At 38.1% G+C, this 16782-nt stretch overlaps 1 protein-coding gene across 4 annotated transcripts in view; it reads right to left on the bottom strand.

The window, feature by feature from the left end:
• Positions 1–2285: 2285 nt before the first annotated feature.
• Positions 2286–16782, bottom strand: part of LOC113818823 (RNA-binding protein cabeza) — a 14631-nt gene continuing 134 nt past the window's right edge. Inside the window, exons 1-11 of one of the 4 annotated variants that reach the window (XM_027371014.2) lie at positions 16717–16782; positions 8567–8788; positions 7997–8404; positions 7407–7503; positions 6216–6244; positions 4408–4586; positions 3980–4138; positions 3553–3718; positions 3329–3445; positions 3025–3190; positions 2286–2850 (exon numbers count right to left, since the gene is read on the bottom strand). The exon at positions 16717–16782 is cut by the window's right edge and continues 103 nt beyond it. In XM_027371014.2, the coding sequence (XP_027226815.1) occupies positions 2817–2850; positions 3025–3190; positions 3329–3445; positions 3553–3718; positions 3980–4138; positions 4408–4586; positions 6216–6244; positions 7407–7503; positions 7997–8404; positions 8567–8788; positions 16717–16729 (1590 nt within the window). In that variant the 5' untranslated portion in view covers positions 16730–16782 and the 3' untranslated portion in view covers positions 2286–2816. The remainder of the gene's footprint in view (positions 2851–3024; positions 3191–3328; positions 3446–3552; positions 3719–3979; positions 4139–4407; positions 4587–6215; positions 6245–7406; positions 7504–7996; positions 8405–8566; positions 8789–16716) is intronic. The other 3 variants (XM_027371016.2, XM_027371015.2, XM_070131806.1) reach the window with 3 other exon arrangements.

Genomic DNA, 16782 nt, shown 5'->3' with positions numbered 1-16782 from the left:
AGGTAGGCAAAGTCACTTTCCATAGCCGACCCAATCATTCTCGTCTCATTAGTTACATCCGAAACCTAAGCTATAGCATTATCAACTGGTAACCCCATTCCTTCAGAACCTCATCCAACCCTCAATACTTGTACCAGAACTGTCTCTACCTCCCCAACAAACTGGGAAAGTGGAGAAAACTTACTTGCCAGCCTCACAGACTATGATGTAATATCAGTAGTGCTACTCCATTTCTCCTAGACATCATTGTAAGAACCCCACCAACATTGCTAAAACTACTTTCCATTGACATAAACTTCCCTTTAATGTTTACATTGGTGGAGAACCTCCTTGTCCAACCATATCAACCTCCTCCCCATCAATGTCAAATCTGTTGGCTTTTAGGATATCCTGTTAAACACTGCCATTCCACAAGCCAATGCCCTTTATGTGCCCAACCTGGTTATAACCGATCAAACTGCTATACAGTCACGCACATGTGCTGACTGAGGCACATTCTACCTTCTACCACACACTCACATCCACCTACCTTTGCTTCTACTCCTCAGACACCAGTCTCCTCTTCCCCCCTCTAAAGAAAACCTTTGTCTCACAAAACTCTCCAGCCAACTCCATTACAGAAACTCAAAAAGATATTCAAAAACTATCAGCTCAAGTCCAAAAGTGACACTGATAACCCTCATCCATCCCCAAATTCCACAACTCCCACTCCCTCGACACTCAAATAACTCCTACTCATATTCCCCTACACCCCTTCCTCCAACTCCCTCCCAACACAGCCCATTCTCCCAGCTCCTACTACACCATTAACCCTCCCTCCATACCCTCTATTCCTTCCAATCCTTCCTGAATACACAAGTGACTCCCTCATGTCACAACTATGTCCTTCCTCTACCTCCTGATACTACCCCCCTCTATTATCCCTTTTCTCACCCCCTAGCTCCTTCCTCTTCAAATTCTCCAGCACGCACTGTAACCGTTATCATTCATAAATCAACTGAGCTATAGCTCTCCTACATTCAAATATTCTGTTTCAGTTCTCACAGACCTCATCTTCACCATATCCTTTCTTCTTGTAACTCATCTATTATCTGCCTCCATGAGACTTTTCTTACTGTCTCCTATACCAATTCCCAACTACCATTTTCTCTCTTCCTCGCACTCACTTTGTCTCGTCAACACTTATCCATCAGAAAACACCTTGCCATACCTCCCTATCAATCCAGTTCCGTGCAGTTATGAGCATCTTCCTTTGCTGTTGTATCAGTTACTAAAGTCTACTTCTCCCTTTGCCACACACTTTGGGTTTATTCCATCACCACCTCCCGTGGCGGATTCCTAGGATGCTTCCACTCCACAAATAACATTCTTCATTCAGATCACCACACACACTTTGACAAACGCATGCAATTTTTTTCATGCCTTGACCTCTCTCTCTGCTTCCCTTCTCTCCCGTTTAGATTACCACTGGTCAGTTCTAGGCCACTTTCCGGTCCTTCTTATGTACCACCTAATCCCACATGTTAGTACATTGATAGAGCTGACTGGCATACTTTCACTTCACTTTCTATTCCTCCCCCTCCATTCCCCTTCAGATTTGCTACAATATTTCACAGGGGGGGGGTAACTTTCATGTGTAACAAAAGATTCAGTAAGTCTATATTAACTCATTTGATAAAGAGGCAAGCTTCTAATAATGGCACATTCTTTATTACTGGCCATAGAGTATGTTGGGGAGAGAAATAGTCCATCCCTCTGGGTCTCCTAGAAGGATAAGGGATAGACTAGTTGAGCCTCTTCACAAGGCGCTCGAGTACCCCACTACGCGTTTCTACTCATCTTGAAAATGTACAACCTTTGTATTTTTATGAAGTTTGGTAAATTTAGGTTTATCCATATCAAATACATTTAAAACTTTTCCAGTGAGTGTCTTGTACACACTTTTGAAAATTTGGGTACTTAATGCTGTCCACGTAGCAGACAAAATAGAACAAACTTAATTGGGGGAATACTGTGCCCATGGCATCCCTAGTCCATTCATACCTGACACAAAGTCAGTCTTTCAATCCCTTCAACATGGCTCTCACCCCTTAGGGAGTGGATAGGAAAAAAGAGTGAAAAAAGGGGAAGGGGGAAATGCTGTAAAATCAATCAAATCGAGGGCTGAGGCCCAAGGGGGGGGGGGGTGAAACAAAGCAGTGAGTCCCAGTCTGTCACCTACACTCCCCCACAGCACAGCAAAAACATGAGAGGCGGGGGGGATTCTAGAACAAAGAAACCAACGATGGATTCAATGGAATTTTATTGTTACACAAAATGAATTCTGAAGTGGTTACCCACCATTACACTACTAAAAGGCCTTTTAATTACTTCAGAAGAGGCAGGAGTACACACTGATACAAAGTATCCCTAACCTCTAATGCCTTGTCAAAATATGTTTCAAACATCTATTTGTACCTTAACCTTTTAAGTTCAATTAAAAAAATTAAAATAAAATAAAAATCCAGTTCATACTTCTAATCAGGTCTGTTAAACATGACATCTTGCTTTTGACATTATAAATTACAAATTTACTCAAAATAACATTTTCAGCAGCTTTATTCTGAAGTCTCTGAATAAGGTTTGCTGAGCTTGACACCCTTACGTAAAATAAATACAAAGAGTACTCAAAATACAATTAATATTTTCATTCAGTTTTCTAGAAACTTGAATTAATGACAATGGGACTGAAATAATTCAATTTATATGAACACACAAGTTGCATATAAATACATTTTTGCCATTCAGGCAGTTGCTTCTGTCTACTCTCCAACCTTTTAATAAGGTCTAGACCTTCCTGGGCCACGGTCCCTGCAAATGAAAATAGAATTAAAAAATCATACAAAACTCTGAACACGGCATTTAAAATCCAGATAAGATCATCATCATCTAACTTATACTGACAGGTTTAATGACTGAACTAGAGAAAAGCTATGCATAAATAATGCATGCTTCAATAACATGACAAAAACAAAACATACTAACCCTTTCATTGGTCCACCAGAATCTCTGTCTCCATCCCGGTCTCCACCATAGCCTCCACGGCCTCTGAATCCACCTCTTCCACGGTCTCCCCCCCTGCCTCTGAAACCTCCACGGTCTCCGCGGCCACGGAATCCACCACGGAATCCACCACCACCTCCACCACCATCTGCAAAGTTGTTTTAAGCTATGTTTAAAAACACTCTCATACTGTATTATGGTCTATTGTGGTTAATGACTAATAAGTAATGTAATTCATAAGGTATATATTTTTCATGAAATCAGAATGAGTGCTAACAATACTGACCATCATCACCACCAACTCCTGCAGGCTTTGGTTCATTGCAGCGGTTGCAGCTGTTTCTCCATGCAAAATTGTTGTTACCACAGCTTGGCACAGGGCACTTCCAGTCTCCTGCACGTCCTGGTTGTAAAAGCAAATTTAAGTTAGCCCTTGCATAAACCATTTCATATACATCAAAAATATCCTTGAATATAGAGGCAATTGTTAGGAACTTCACTTATGCATACCACGTCCACCCCCAGGAGGCCCATCTCGCCCCGGTCCTCCCATAGATCCTCCACGCCGGTCAAATCCACGGTCACCTCCACGCCCCCGCCCACCACGGTCATCACCACCTCCATAGCCCCCACGTCCTCGCTCATAACTACTTTTTGGGCGTTCTGCCATTTGTACCTGAAACAAAATGTAAAAAAAAATAATAATAATAAATAAGTAAAATAATAATAATAATAATGAAGTTATTGAGAAGAACGATTTAGAACATCCATAGAAATCTAAAATTTTTAATAGATCATAAATTGTCTAGGTCTCATTACTGAAAAGTTCATTCCATTGGACAATTTATTTTGGGATTCATCTACTCTCATACCTGCTCCTCTGATCTACATATATTCCAAGCGTAATAATAGCAAACAAGCAAACAAACATTCTTGCCTTAACAACACGGCCCATGAACTCTTTGCCGTCAAACCACTGAATGGCAGACTTGGCAGTGAATGGATCATCAAATGTGACTGTACACTCTCCTTTCATTCTTCCTGTGGCCTTATCTTTGTACATCCAAATCTTAGGGCGTTGAGTTCTTTTATCCATCTGGAAGGAAAGCGAGACTAAGGACTCCTATGCTTATGAGCATAGTTCATTCTACAGTATAGTACAAAAAATTAAGTACTATGAAAGAAGCATCAAAGCCTCACAAACCCATATCTTATTTGGCTGGGTGAGAAACTATCTTAAAAATGGTCTAAGTTTTGTTCACCACTGTACAATTGAAATGTTTAAAAAATTGTGTTGATCATAAAGCCAGAACCATCAGCTAACAGGAGTCACACTTTCTTGACAAGAGTTCAGGACTTTCTTACCTTGATTACACCAATGGAACCAAAGTGATCCTTGACATCATCCTCAGAGGCATCATCTGGCATTCCAGACACAAAGATTGTGTCTTCCTGCATTACCAGATCAGACTCTCCCCTAGATCGATCACCACCGCGGCTGCCACCATCAAACCGGCTACCCCCGTAGCTTCCACCGCCACCCTCTGTGCGCCAACACAATTAATGTGTTAGAAGAGGACAATCAAATCCAATGTAAAGTGACGGATAAGTGTGGTGGTTTGGATGTTGTGGAACAAAATCTATCAGATCAAATAATTATCAGTTATTACTGAAAAATTGCACCATGTCCCTCAAAGTTCAAACCAACACACATCCCTCTGCCAAATACAGTACATTAAAGTAAAATATGGATAACTTAACTCGGCTTAAATATGCTTATTACACTTAGGTCAATCATAGGCTTTACTCTGGTAACAATTCTTTCCAGATTAAATACATGCAGTATTCAGCCAAAGTTAAGCTTCTCTCTTACATCTACAAGGCCAAATACCACTTTCAACTATCAGGTTTTTACCTACTCTAAGGATATAAAATGCCTGAATATATGAATATCTTATTTCCACACAAACACTATCCATAAAACCATTTTTTCTTTTGTATCAGAACTCAAGGAATACTATATATTAAAATAAATATATGTACACCACACACAAGTCTGTTAAAAGAACCTTTACCTTAAAACTTTGTGCAAACTTTTATTGTTCTTTATCAAAAACAAACTGCACCTTGACCCGCCCTTTAGTATACTTTTCTGTTTTGATTCCAGTACACACAACAAAAGTAAAGTACACTTCAGTAAAGGTACCAACTGCTTAGTACTTATAATCAACAAGACAAAAAAATGTGCTTACTCACAAGCAAAATGATTTTGCCGGTTTTATTCATAGAGGGAAAATTTATTCTTCAAAATCTAAATTGAAGGAACAATATATTGCATATCAAATCAAAAACACCAAGAAAAATTCATATCGACCCTTTCTGTTTGGTACAATTCTGTACACAATTTAGAAAGATTTTTACTCGAAGGCTATTTCTGTATATATATAAATATAAACCATTGTATACAATGTATATCTATCCTTTCTTACAGTGCAATACTATCATTCCATTACTCCCCCATGAATGCAACATAACACACATTTTGAGCATTCACTACCCCTGATAATCTCAACAGATGTATCTACTAGGACAAATTTATTGCAAAACTCCACTGCTCATGTTTGTTTGCACCTCCCATCATTTTAGATTTTATCTCACAGCAAGCTCCTCAAAACTGATACTAATACTCTTGACATAGAACTTACATTATCAAGAAGAATGTATGGGCAGACAATAACAAGATTATGTGCCAGTGTGATATTCTATTCATACACTCGAAAGTCTAAAACAGTTTATCCTCAACTGATATTTGATAATAGACAATTCAAATAAAGTTCACCATACACATTAAAGTATGCTACTTTCTCAAACAATATGAATATCATACAGTTGAGGCTAAACAGTTATGCAGAGACCATACAAAAATCTCAGCTGAACCCATTATTAATGACAACAAAAGAACAACCATGCAATTTAAGGCTAAATCATGGGTCCAGTATGAGACCAGTGTACATCCTTCTTGTAAAGCCCTCACTTTTATTACAGCAAAATAATAATAATAACAATAATAATAATAATAATAATGCTGACACCAGAAGTGAGGTCTTACAACAGAAAGTGGTCTACATTTGCAAAACTGATGAAAAACCACAAGCACCTGATGGTGCTGTTACCTTTGCAATAACCTCTCCCTTGATCTCGCCTGTAAGGAGACCTTTTGACATCAGCAGCTCTGTTGGCACGATGTTGTCTAATTGTCAGGCAGTCAGTCAGTCAAGGAAGTCAAGGTCAGGTCGATAAAAAGTGACTTAGATTCCAGAGTAACAAGCATTCCAGTGCATACATGGTTAATACATTCATTCAACTTTTGAGTCACGTTAACTGTAAGGCATAATAGAAGGCATAGACACACATGTGTGATAACCACATGGCATCAAGACCTGCTTGTCACCTGGCAGAGTAAACTCTTGAGCTGAAAGTCGGGTATAAGTCTGCTGGATTTACAGGCGAACAGACATCAAGGGAAGGTTGGTGATGTCCTCAACAGGATTACTTGGGTTTCTTCCTGCAAACTCTGCCTCTGGCCAATCAGCTGCCTCATTCTTACTCTCACCATCACCACACAGGTTATTGTCTTCTAGCCTTCACTCTCCTTCATTATGCAAAACCAATGGATTCAAAATGCCTTACACAATTTTTTTTTTTCTAGTGTTCCTTTCCATACTGATCAAATAAGCCCTGCCTATTATGCACTTTAATAGATCAAATCATTGAGAAAAAATTGAAGCATGGACACTTTCACTCTACAGGAACTTGGAACACTAGTTGTGAATCCATTTCTTTGACTTGCTTCTGATACACATGACCATACGTTCAACAATATCACCAAGAACCCTTGCAGGCAATATTTTCATTTTCTATTACCTTAAAATTTTCCACACTAAACTATTAACGTCACTTCGAATCAAGGAAAATATGCAATATTTAAAAACCAATTCTTGCTTTCCCGCAGTTCCCATTCTTACATAGGGATACGAAAAACCTGTCAGGAAAACTAAAAAGGTAATAAGTATCTGTAACATATACAACCTCTCAGAATATTTTTTAATTGTAAACCTTATATACCACAGATGAAACACAAGTCTCATAATTTACCATAATGACCAATATTAATCTTTTCCTGTATTTTTGAAATTAAAAACACACCAATATGCACAAAGCACAATAAAAAAGGGTACTTCACGACTCATCCCATTACAACATTTTGTTACAACCATGTTGAAACCCTCAGATCTCTCAACTCTGTGAGCAAGACTATCACACTATCAACACCCTCTAAGTGGTCTAGCGCTGGTTAAACTTACCTAGGAATGGGAGCCGGGGACTGCTTCAGCGGCGACCCGTACATGCCACCACAGCCTGGAGGGGCTGACAGGGGGGGAGGAGCCATGCCTAGACCACCTTGAAAAGTTCAGCAGTCTGCATTAGTACATACATGTATGTTTGTACAGAACCCTGGGACACAACCTTAAAACGGTCAATGGGAGATCATCAAAACCACATCTCCCCCCTCCAACCTCTAACCAATCTCAGCTTCAGAAAAAATGACAACTGCATAGACACAATAAAGCCTGGTTATCAATTAAATTATCATCCTCAATTAGTGAACAATAGACAAGATGACCTATGAAATAAAAGCCTTCTTGCACACATGTAACACGTGAACGTAGTATCAAATTCAATTCTGTGAAAAGGTTATCAATTCGTTTAGAATCAATTTGGAGCTCAATGACTTCATATGTTCCATGTGTTTTCTAATCCCTATGTCACAACTCGGTTTGATTATCTCATCTACTACAGAAGGTCAAAAATAAGGTCGAGTCAGATATCAGTCTTGTCAGTGCCATACTCCTGAAAAGTAAAAATGCAACTGTAATATTGTATTCAGACTTACTGTTGTATCCACCACCTTGTCCCTCGTAACTTCCATTGGAGGGTGGTGGACCACCATATCCTGGCTGTCCCCCAAAGTTTCCCCCTGAGGGTGGGCCACCCCCATAATTTCCCTGAGGGGGAGGCCCACCACCATAACTTCCTTGTGGTGGTGGCCCTCCATAATTTCCCTGGGATGGTGGAGTAGAGTAGTTTGTACTAGGCTGACTACCATAAGTACTACTCTGATGACCACCATAATTGCTTGCAGGTGTCTGTCCATAACTTCCAGAATTGTAATTACTGTTTTGTTCATAACCGTGTGATTGTCCGCCATAGCTACTGTATCCAGCACTGCCAGTGGGTGGCTGGGCAGGGGCTTGTGTTGGTGGCGGCTGCCCATAGCCACCATAGGAAGCGCCTTGGCCACCTAAGAGTAAACAACATTCTAATATCTACATGCATACATTGTTTATCGATTGATTAAAATTCAGTAAACCATTTTTGAAGAGTGTATTTATGAAATATGTCATCAATAAGTCAAAGAAAGAAAGAAAGAAAAAAAAAAAAAAAAAAAAAAAAAAATACAAACCTTGCTGTGGCGGTGGGGCACCGTAAGTTGGTGGTGCTGCATATGGGGCCTGGCCCTGTGAGTATCCCTGTGGAGGTGGAGCTGAGTACCCACCATACTGTGGCTGTGGAGGATAGGAGGTCGCAGGCGGTGGAGCAGCTCCTGATGCCCCTCCATAACTTGCGTAGTTACCTCCTGCCCCACCACTACCTCCACTCCCATATCCACCTCCGTAACTGTATTCTGAAATAAGTTTTAGATTTTAGATAATATAATCTGGTAGGAGTGATTAACATACAACTAGGAGAAAATAACAATGAACATGGATTCCAAGACAACTTGAAGGCAGTTTTTAAAAATCTAACCTAATAGTGTATACCACCGAGCAAATGGTATAAGCACATTCGATACTCTTAAATATAATTTTCTGTTTATACCATACATGCTACACATGATAGTGACAGTACGTTGATACATCAGTTAACCCCAACATCCGGATGATGTGAAAGTCGTGAAAAAATTTAGCTTGAGGGGTGGGTGGGGTTAACATTAAATAACAGGTAATTTTGGAGGGGGTGATACAAACTTGCCATTGTGAACATTCTGGTTGGAGGCAGGGTAATGACTCGCCACAAGTGTCCAGAGCTTTAGGAGGGTGCTTAGATTCACTTGACAATTAGGAAGAGGCTTTTGCACTATCTTCATCAATACACATGTGTGGAATGTAATGACTAAGAGCCATGACTGGAAGAGTGCTAGAACCAAAACACGATGTTATTTCCATGCTCAGAATCCTATTCCCACCAACAGCATTACTACAGAAATGGGAATATTATGAAGTGTTCTTTAAATATCAGTAACATTATGTAATTTAACAAAATGTTTGCTGTAGCTATTGATATTGCCAAGAGTTGTAGATTACCTAGAGATATAGAGTCCATGCAAAGAAAACAGTCTATTGCCATCTGAATATTGCTATCAAATGACAAATATAGACATTAAAAAATGACATAAAAGTTAAAATTGCCCATGGCCAAAAAGATAAAATAACGCTGTAAAGGGGAGACATGGAGTTCACTCCATGTCCACTCATGTAGGCTTATGGGGACCGTCCCTGAGAATGGCCACCTTTCCCTACTCTATACATCATATAAAAATATCGGTTAGAGATAACTGATTGATTCTTTCTGCATGCTATAGAGTAAAGAATTGCGCTCCATTATATATATATAAATTTTAACTTTGCTCCCCCATTGGGGGGGGGGGGGCACCCCCAAAAAGTCGAAAAAAATCGTTTTTTTTATTTTGGTATGTCTTCGGTACATCCCAACTATCAGAGCTCTTTACAGAATATTCCCCAAAAAATACTAGTGTTAGATCAACTCTAGCCTATAGCCATGTAAAAGGCCGAATTTTGAATTTCCTTTTTTTTTTTTGCGGGGGACAGCTTGACATAGAGAACTATTTTTGAATTCTTTTTTCAGCATTAAAATATTATTATTTTTTGATTAAGGCAAAAATTCAAAAATCGGCCTTTTACCTGCCCTTGGGACGCCGAGGCTCTAGTGAAAGCAACAAACTGCATTTGGATCGCATGAAAATTACGTGAGTTGGGATGTACTGAAGATTCATAAAAAAATAGCGGAGCTACGGCGTTTTGTATTTGGCACCTTGCCAAACTTCGTTATCTGTTATTTTTCTCTGAATCTAATGATATTATATATCAAAAAAACGCTTATTTAGTGTACTTTGCAATGCAATGATTACCAAGTCAATAGGAATTTTCATGTTCAATAGGGACGCTATTCTGTAAAGGTATGTCATTTTTTCTTTTTTTTTCGTTGTTCATAAAAGTTGATATTTTCGTGTGAAAAGCTTAATAATTGCATTTTACCATAGACAACTAATCTAAACCAGATAAAAAACTTTTTTTTTTTTAATTATTTTTTTTTTTCATTTTATTTTTTATTTATTTATTATTTTTTTTTTTGGAGAAATGGGGAACTGTGGATGGCAACATTAGTACAAAATCATTCTAATTATAAAGTCCTGGCATGAATACAACATGGTGGTTCAATTTTGAGAATTTCAAAAGCATATGAATTTAGTACATTGAATTCGAGAACTTACGAAAGTCATTGAATATTCCCCATGCCTCACACAGGGGGGGGGGAGGGGGAGATGGTCACTGGGTGTTTATAATTTTCGAGGAGGATCATGTGTACGTGAACGCACGCACATAAAGTTAAAAAGATTAATCATCATCATTTAGTAGGCCTACATTGACTTTCATATCTAAATAATAAAATTTATTAGTTATCCCTCTCATACCCATTTTCTTTGATAATTGTCAATATTAACAGATTGCAAAGGAGAACAAGTGTAAAGTTTATGATTAGCCATTTGCATCCATTATCTTTACTAAGAAGTGCATAAAATCATGCAGACGCCTAGGTGTTGTGGGATATTTGCCAATTTATGGTGCCTAAGACTTACGGTAACGTCTAAACATATTCATTTTTATCGGGAACGCACGAAACGGATGCGATAGCTTTTTGAATGCCAGACGAAGACTACGCATACAACCGAGCTCAAAATTCCATATAGTTTTTATTTCAGAGCAGGTATTACAGAGTACTATCATTTCAAAATGAAATAATCTGTATCTCGCTTATACATCCGAAGTTTAAAAATCCGACATTTAGGTAACATTCGTATTGAATTGGTCTTTACAACGGTAACTACCAATTTCAAATCAATTCAAATTGCCCCCTGCTGTGATGTACCGACCGTTGAGCGAAATGTAACGGAAATATTTCAATCCTTCCTTATAAGGCTATTTTTAAACATTAGTGCTTCGTATGTGATATACATATATATTACCACGTAAACTAAAACATATTACCAGGGAGTCTCGATCAAAGCATATTTCGTGTGTAAAAGGACACAAAACATACATTTTTTTAGATATATTTCACAAAATATTTCGTCATAAATCACGGTGATATAAATTTTTCCTGATATTGGTATAAAAGTGTTCCTTGAACATTCACGAACTCATATCTATGCGCAATGTCATAATTAAATGACTTATGCACGATTGCCGCAAGCAAAAGTCCACATAGGTGTACCTGGGCGCTCAATAGCGACGTACCTCTCCGGGTGCTGAGGGACTCGCACGCCGGCTGCAAGACAACGAGCCATAGCAGGCGGTTAATACTCGTTTGGTAGTTTCCTCATCCATGTACCTATACTATACGCTAACTATCTTAATTTAACCCCCTCCACCCCCCTCTCTCAGGGACGGTCCCCTTATGTCCATATTTTGGGCCATGTGATGGCAGCAAAGCATTTGAAAAAAATTAAGTAGCACTGTGTAAAGCCCAGTTTGTTAACTTGCTCAGCTTGCAATTTACCTTCTAAATATCATGAAGATTTACACGTATTTTGTGACCCATGAAAAAATAGCTAAGACCAAACCAAGCATTGGGATCATGAAATCATCATTAAATGCATTGGCATGTCTAAACAAAGCAGTGCAGATTGAAGTTTATGTTCTTAAGTAACTTTAAATCAGTCACAAAATGTTGGTGCAATCACTGAGATTGACAAAAAGCTTGTGCAAAGGAAGTACAAGAGAGGGAGACAACTTGGTCAAGTGTAGGTCTTTGGTGATATTGAGCAAGGCTAAAAAGAAACTTGTGCTGCCATTTGTTGGCAGTGGTCTCAGCACAGTATCATCCACTCTTGAAAACAAAATCCCATGATATTCTCAGTCTGGAAATTTCCATTTTAATTTCCGTGATTTTCCAGGACCTGTATGAACCCTGTGCCTACCATAGTTTAAAAGATCATAGTTATGAGCAGCTGCTCATTAATCCTTTAGAGTACTTTGTAGTTTCACACTTCCAACATATCCACAGACAGAATATCAAAAGGCGGGAGGGATATGAAGGACTGGGTGAGACATCCCAGTGTCCATCCATGTATATTAATCAGTACCTGTTTCAGTGCCCTTATATTACTTTATCTAATACCTCCCATCATAATTTTTTTTTCTCAAGGCAGCACCCTATAGTAGGAATGCAAGTGAGGTTCCCATCTGTCCCAATTCCTCCAGAAGAGGACAGTACTTCTGAGTGGATAAATGATCAGGTAAGAAGTGACTAAACCTTCATTGTTGATTATCAAAACCTTTATTCTATACAATTTCAAATATACACTGTATAATATACTTCTGTTAATATACTAACTATGGACATCTTAACACGGTCAAATAACTTCACACAATGTAGAAGACACTTCACATGAAACAGCAATATAATATACTTGATATACGAAAAAATATGGAATATGTTCTTTGTGTTATAGCAGTTATTGGCGAATTAGCAGTTTACACTTTACAAACAACAAATGCTAGCTAACTTTTGGAAATGGAAATAGTTCTGACCAATCACAACTATTTATTTAGGAAAGGTGTGCACTCGCCAAGAAAAAACATTCAGTATGCCTACCCACTCAGAAGGTGCACGAGAAAAAATATTATATTAAAAATTTTACAAGTCGCAGTTTACACATCTATCACTAGGTATATACTACCATGCTGAGGATGCACGACAGTGAATAACAGAGGCGAATACAATTAAATTAGCATGATAAACAAATATATATTATACAGAGAACCCTCCCTATAACGCGGTTCACCTTTCACGTTCTCGCTGCTTCAAGGATTTGCATTGTGCATTGTATTCTGCATTCTGATTGGCTAAACAGTCCGCATCTTGACCTGTGTCAATAACGTTACGGTTTAATATGTACATGTATGTAAAACAGCTTGCCAAATTAAAGTTTGCAAATTTTCTCTAAAACCCATGAAGCCTTCAGTTCGTATTGATGATTGAAATCATTATTTCACAGTATAATACAGTAGTAATTTGTAAAAAACATTTATTTATACAGTACTTTTATTTGTTAAACAAATGCTTGGGCCTGTAAAAAGGTTTTGTTCTTTGGTTTCAATGTATTGTAGATTATTTAGGTGTATAATAATTGTAAAAAAATAAAGATTACTACTTCACAGATTTCGCCTATCACGGATTCTTTTTGGAACGTAACCCTCATGAAAAACGAGGGTTCACTGTATTACAGTATTACTGAAAATTATTACTGGTTTGGTGCAAGTTCATTGTTTATTGCATACAACCACAATTCATGTACTAATGAGTATTGTTTTAAAATGTATGGCATGAAGTAACCACCACAGCCTCAACAATATTTGGTGTTCAGGCTAAGACAAACAAGTTCCATATTACATATTATGACAAGTATATATATTGAACTATTTCCTTATTTGATGGTAATCACCAAACTTAGTCAATTTGGTCACAATTAACGAAGCTGTAAACATGCAATTGATAGAATCAGCAGTTAAACTTACAAAATACATTTTCATATTCAAAAGTTGCTCTTATTCAATTGTAATTTAATGCATGTAAAAATATTTCCGGACTTAGTAAATTTACAGTGGATAAGAATCAGGGCATGGAATGATTACCTTGACGTAAACTAAAGGTGCCGTCACACTAGCACTTTTTCCGTCAATTTTTAGACAATTTCCTGAAATTTTGTCCATTTTTTAGCGTATTGTCGATTCTCCAGTCAGACAATATTGATCGTTTCCGTCTGAAATCCTTTCCGTTAACTTTTTCAGCCAAGCAAAGTCAAATCAAGAGCTATATTCAAGAATGTCTGTATTTATGTTAAATAAAATTCTCAAAAAATTGACGGAAAAAATGCTAGTGTGACACGGAGACACTATGGCATAAAGTGCGCAACGCGAAAATAAAAGAGATGCATGACAAAGAAAAGAGATCTGCCAATAAGTTCTTTGCCATGTTTACATCACGATTGTAAACAACACTATAACCGCTGAACTCATTCCTGGGCTCTCTTAAATAGTTCATATATTACTAAGCACTTGTGAAGACCATTTTATAAATATCAATGTCTGATTTTCCTAATTCATGTACTTTATGCATTCCTTCATTTTTAGGAAACTCTCAAACATGTTCTGTTAGTTTTATGCTATTATTTACAAAAACCTAATCTGGATTTGCCCTTTCCACTGCGACTTTCAAGACCTCACGACCGCCATTCTTCAACAAAACACCAGTGAGGATTGTTTCAATTTCAGTGTTGTGTCTATTTCGGGTCCTTAGTAGAAACTTACATAGCAGCTATGTAGAAGAAATAGACCTTAGTAACTATCACAGTTTAAAAATGTGAACCCGTACAATTACGGAAAAAGTGATCAGAAAACAAGCCATCCATATAATAGACAGAAGAGACAAGAGAGTTTGGCATCTCAAGATATGAAGGTGTCTGGTTTATTTTTTAAGATATGAATACAGCTCTATCTTGCCGTGTATACCAAGGTGAAAAGAATGTTTCCGGCCCATCAACCGTCCCGTTATGGAATTCCCAATGGATATGCCTAGTCCGGGCATATTAGATGGTTTAATAGAGTTTGTGACATGGAATTAGGTGTGCTTTATTGATCAGGACGTGATGAGTGGTATGAATTCCCGTAGAATTTAACGTAAGGAGTTGGGTTCCCATGTTTTTCTTAAAGTTGGTGTGTCAGTCCCTAGAATTTAAAATACGACAGACGTCTGTAAAGTATCATTAGCAGATTTTAAGCATTTTCTGTGCTGTCTTATGCATTTCTATTATGTATTCTTATTACAGCTTAATTTCCCCAATATACTTCACACCCTCCCCTAATATCAGGACTTAACACATCATGATTGTGGGTTGTGATTGCTACGGAAATATTTGTTCTTGTCGCACGAGAACATATCTGATGATATAAATAATGTCTGGGAAGTCCCAATTGTCATAAACGGTAAAATAACTCTGGACCTTCCAGCAAAATCATAAACTGCAATTGTACATGTGAAACATGGCCCCCATTCCCACAGTTTACACAAACCCATTTTAAAGCTATTTTAGCATTTTCTTTTCATTTTGCAGTGTAAAAATCCCAATTTTTCCCTAACTCACAGTGCAATGCAATACTTAATCATTTTATCAAATGTGGAGGGATATAATTTACATAATTCTTCAATGAGTCAAATGTGATGGAAAACCAAGAAGAAGCACTAACTATAAAGGAATAATCCATTCCAAAAAACAGGGTATCTTTTACCAAGAGACATCCTCCAATTCATAAGAATACATTTTTAAAAATATATTTCTATGCAGTAATATGCAGTGGATATTTTCTGCATTTCACAATAAATGAGTTTGAAGCAGATGTACTAGTACTATTTATGACTATCTATTATGCTTTCTAAAATAGTGTGTATTCCTCTCCATCTCTGTGTCCCTCCCCATAGCACTGTTTACAAATAGAGGCATGTTGAAGCGAAAATTGGCCCCAAGGATACCCAGAGTTTTAGATTCCTTCTATATCCAAATGACTTGAGACTAGGTTTCGAAATACTACTGTTTTAATAATAAGGCAATTAGGAAAGAATGGTTCGGGTTCAAAAACTAACAAGCCATCAACCTGATCAAGAGCTGCAGACCTAACAATGTGCCACAGACCTGGTAGCTTTTCCCAAAATCACTACACTGATTCCCCTCGGGGTCCTCAGTCTGTCCTGATGTTTGAGGGCTGACTATTAGGGATAAACATACATGTGCGTATTAACATTTGCTCAACCACAAACAGGAATATCCACATTTATTTGAGAAAGACTTCATAAAACGGATATCGCTCGACGGCCTGTATATCAACAACATATCCGTCCATCCTCTGTAAATAATCCTGAAGTAAACAGAAAACTTCTAGAGGTATTATTTTCTCCACTATGCGCCCCGGTGAGCGGCATCACGAGTAAGGATGGGGCTTCGGCCAAAGCCTTGTAGCGTCCTTCACGGCTATCCTTAAAGCTCATTTCTCTTTTATGATATGTAAAGTTAACGCTTGCCCTACAGAGTCTAACTAAACATTTGAAAAACTACCTTCACGGGCATGTATGAATACACAACGCACGAAACAGCGCAAGATATCATATTCTAATGGTTTAGCTTGGAAACAAAATGGCCACCGGAAACCCCCATGGCCGTCCAACACTCGAAATCCCAAGTTAATTTTTGCAACTTACGTGTGTCTCCCATTCTTCTCGAACACTCCTATCTTATCTACCGCAAACAAATGAACCACTTCCACA

This window comes from Penaeus vannamei, chromosome 2 (assembly GCF_042767895.1).
Source record: "Penaeus vannamei isolate JL-2024 chromosome 2, ASM4276789v1, whole genome shotgun sequence".
In the NCBI taxonomy this organism is placed as follows: Eukaryota; Metazoa; Arthropoda; class Malacostraca; order Decapoda; family Penaeidae; genus Penaeus; species Penaeus vannamei.
This window is presented reverse-complemented; position numbering and strand designations above follow the sequence as displayed.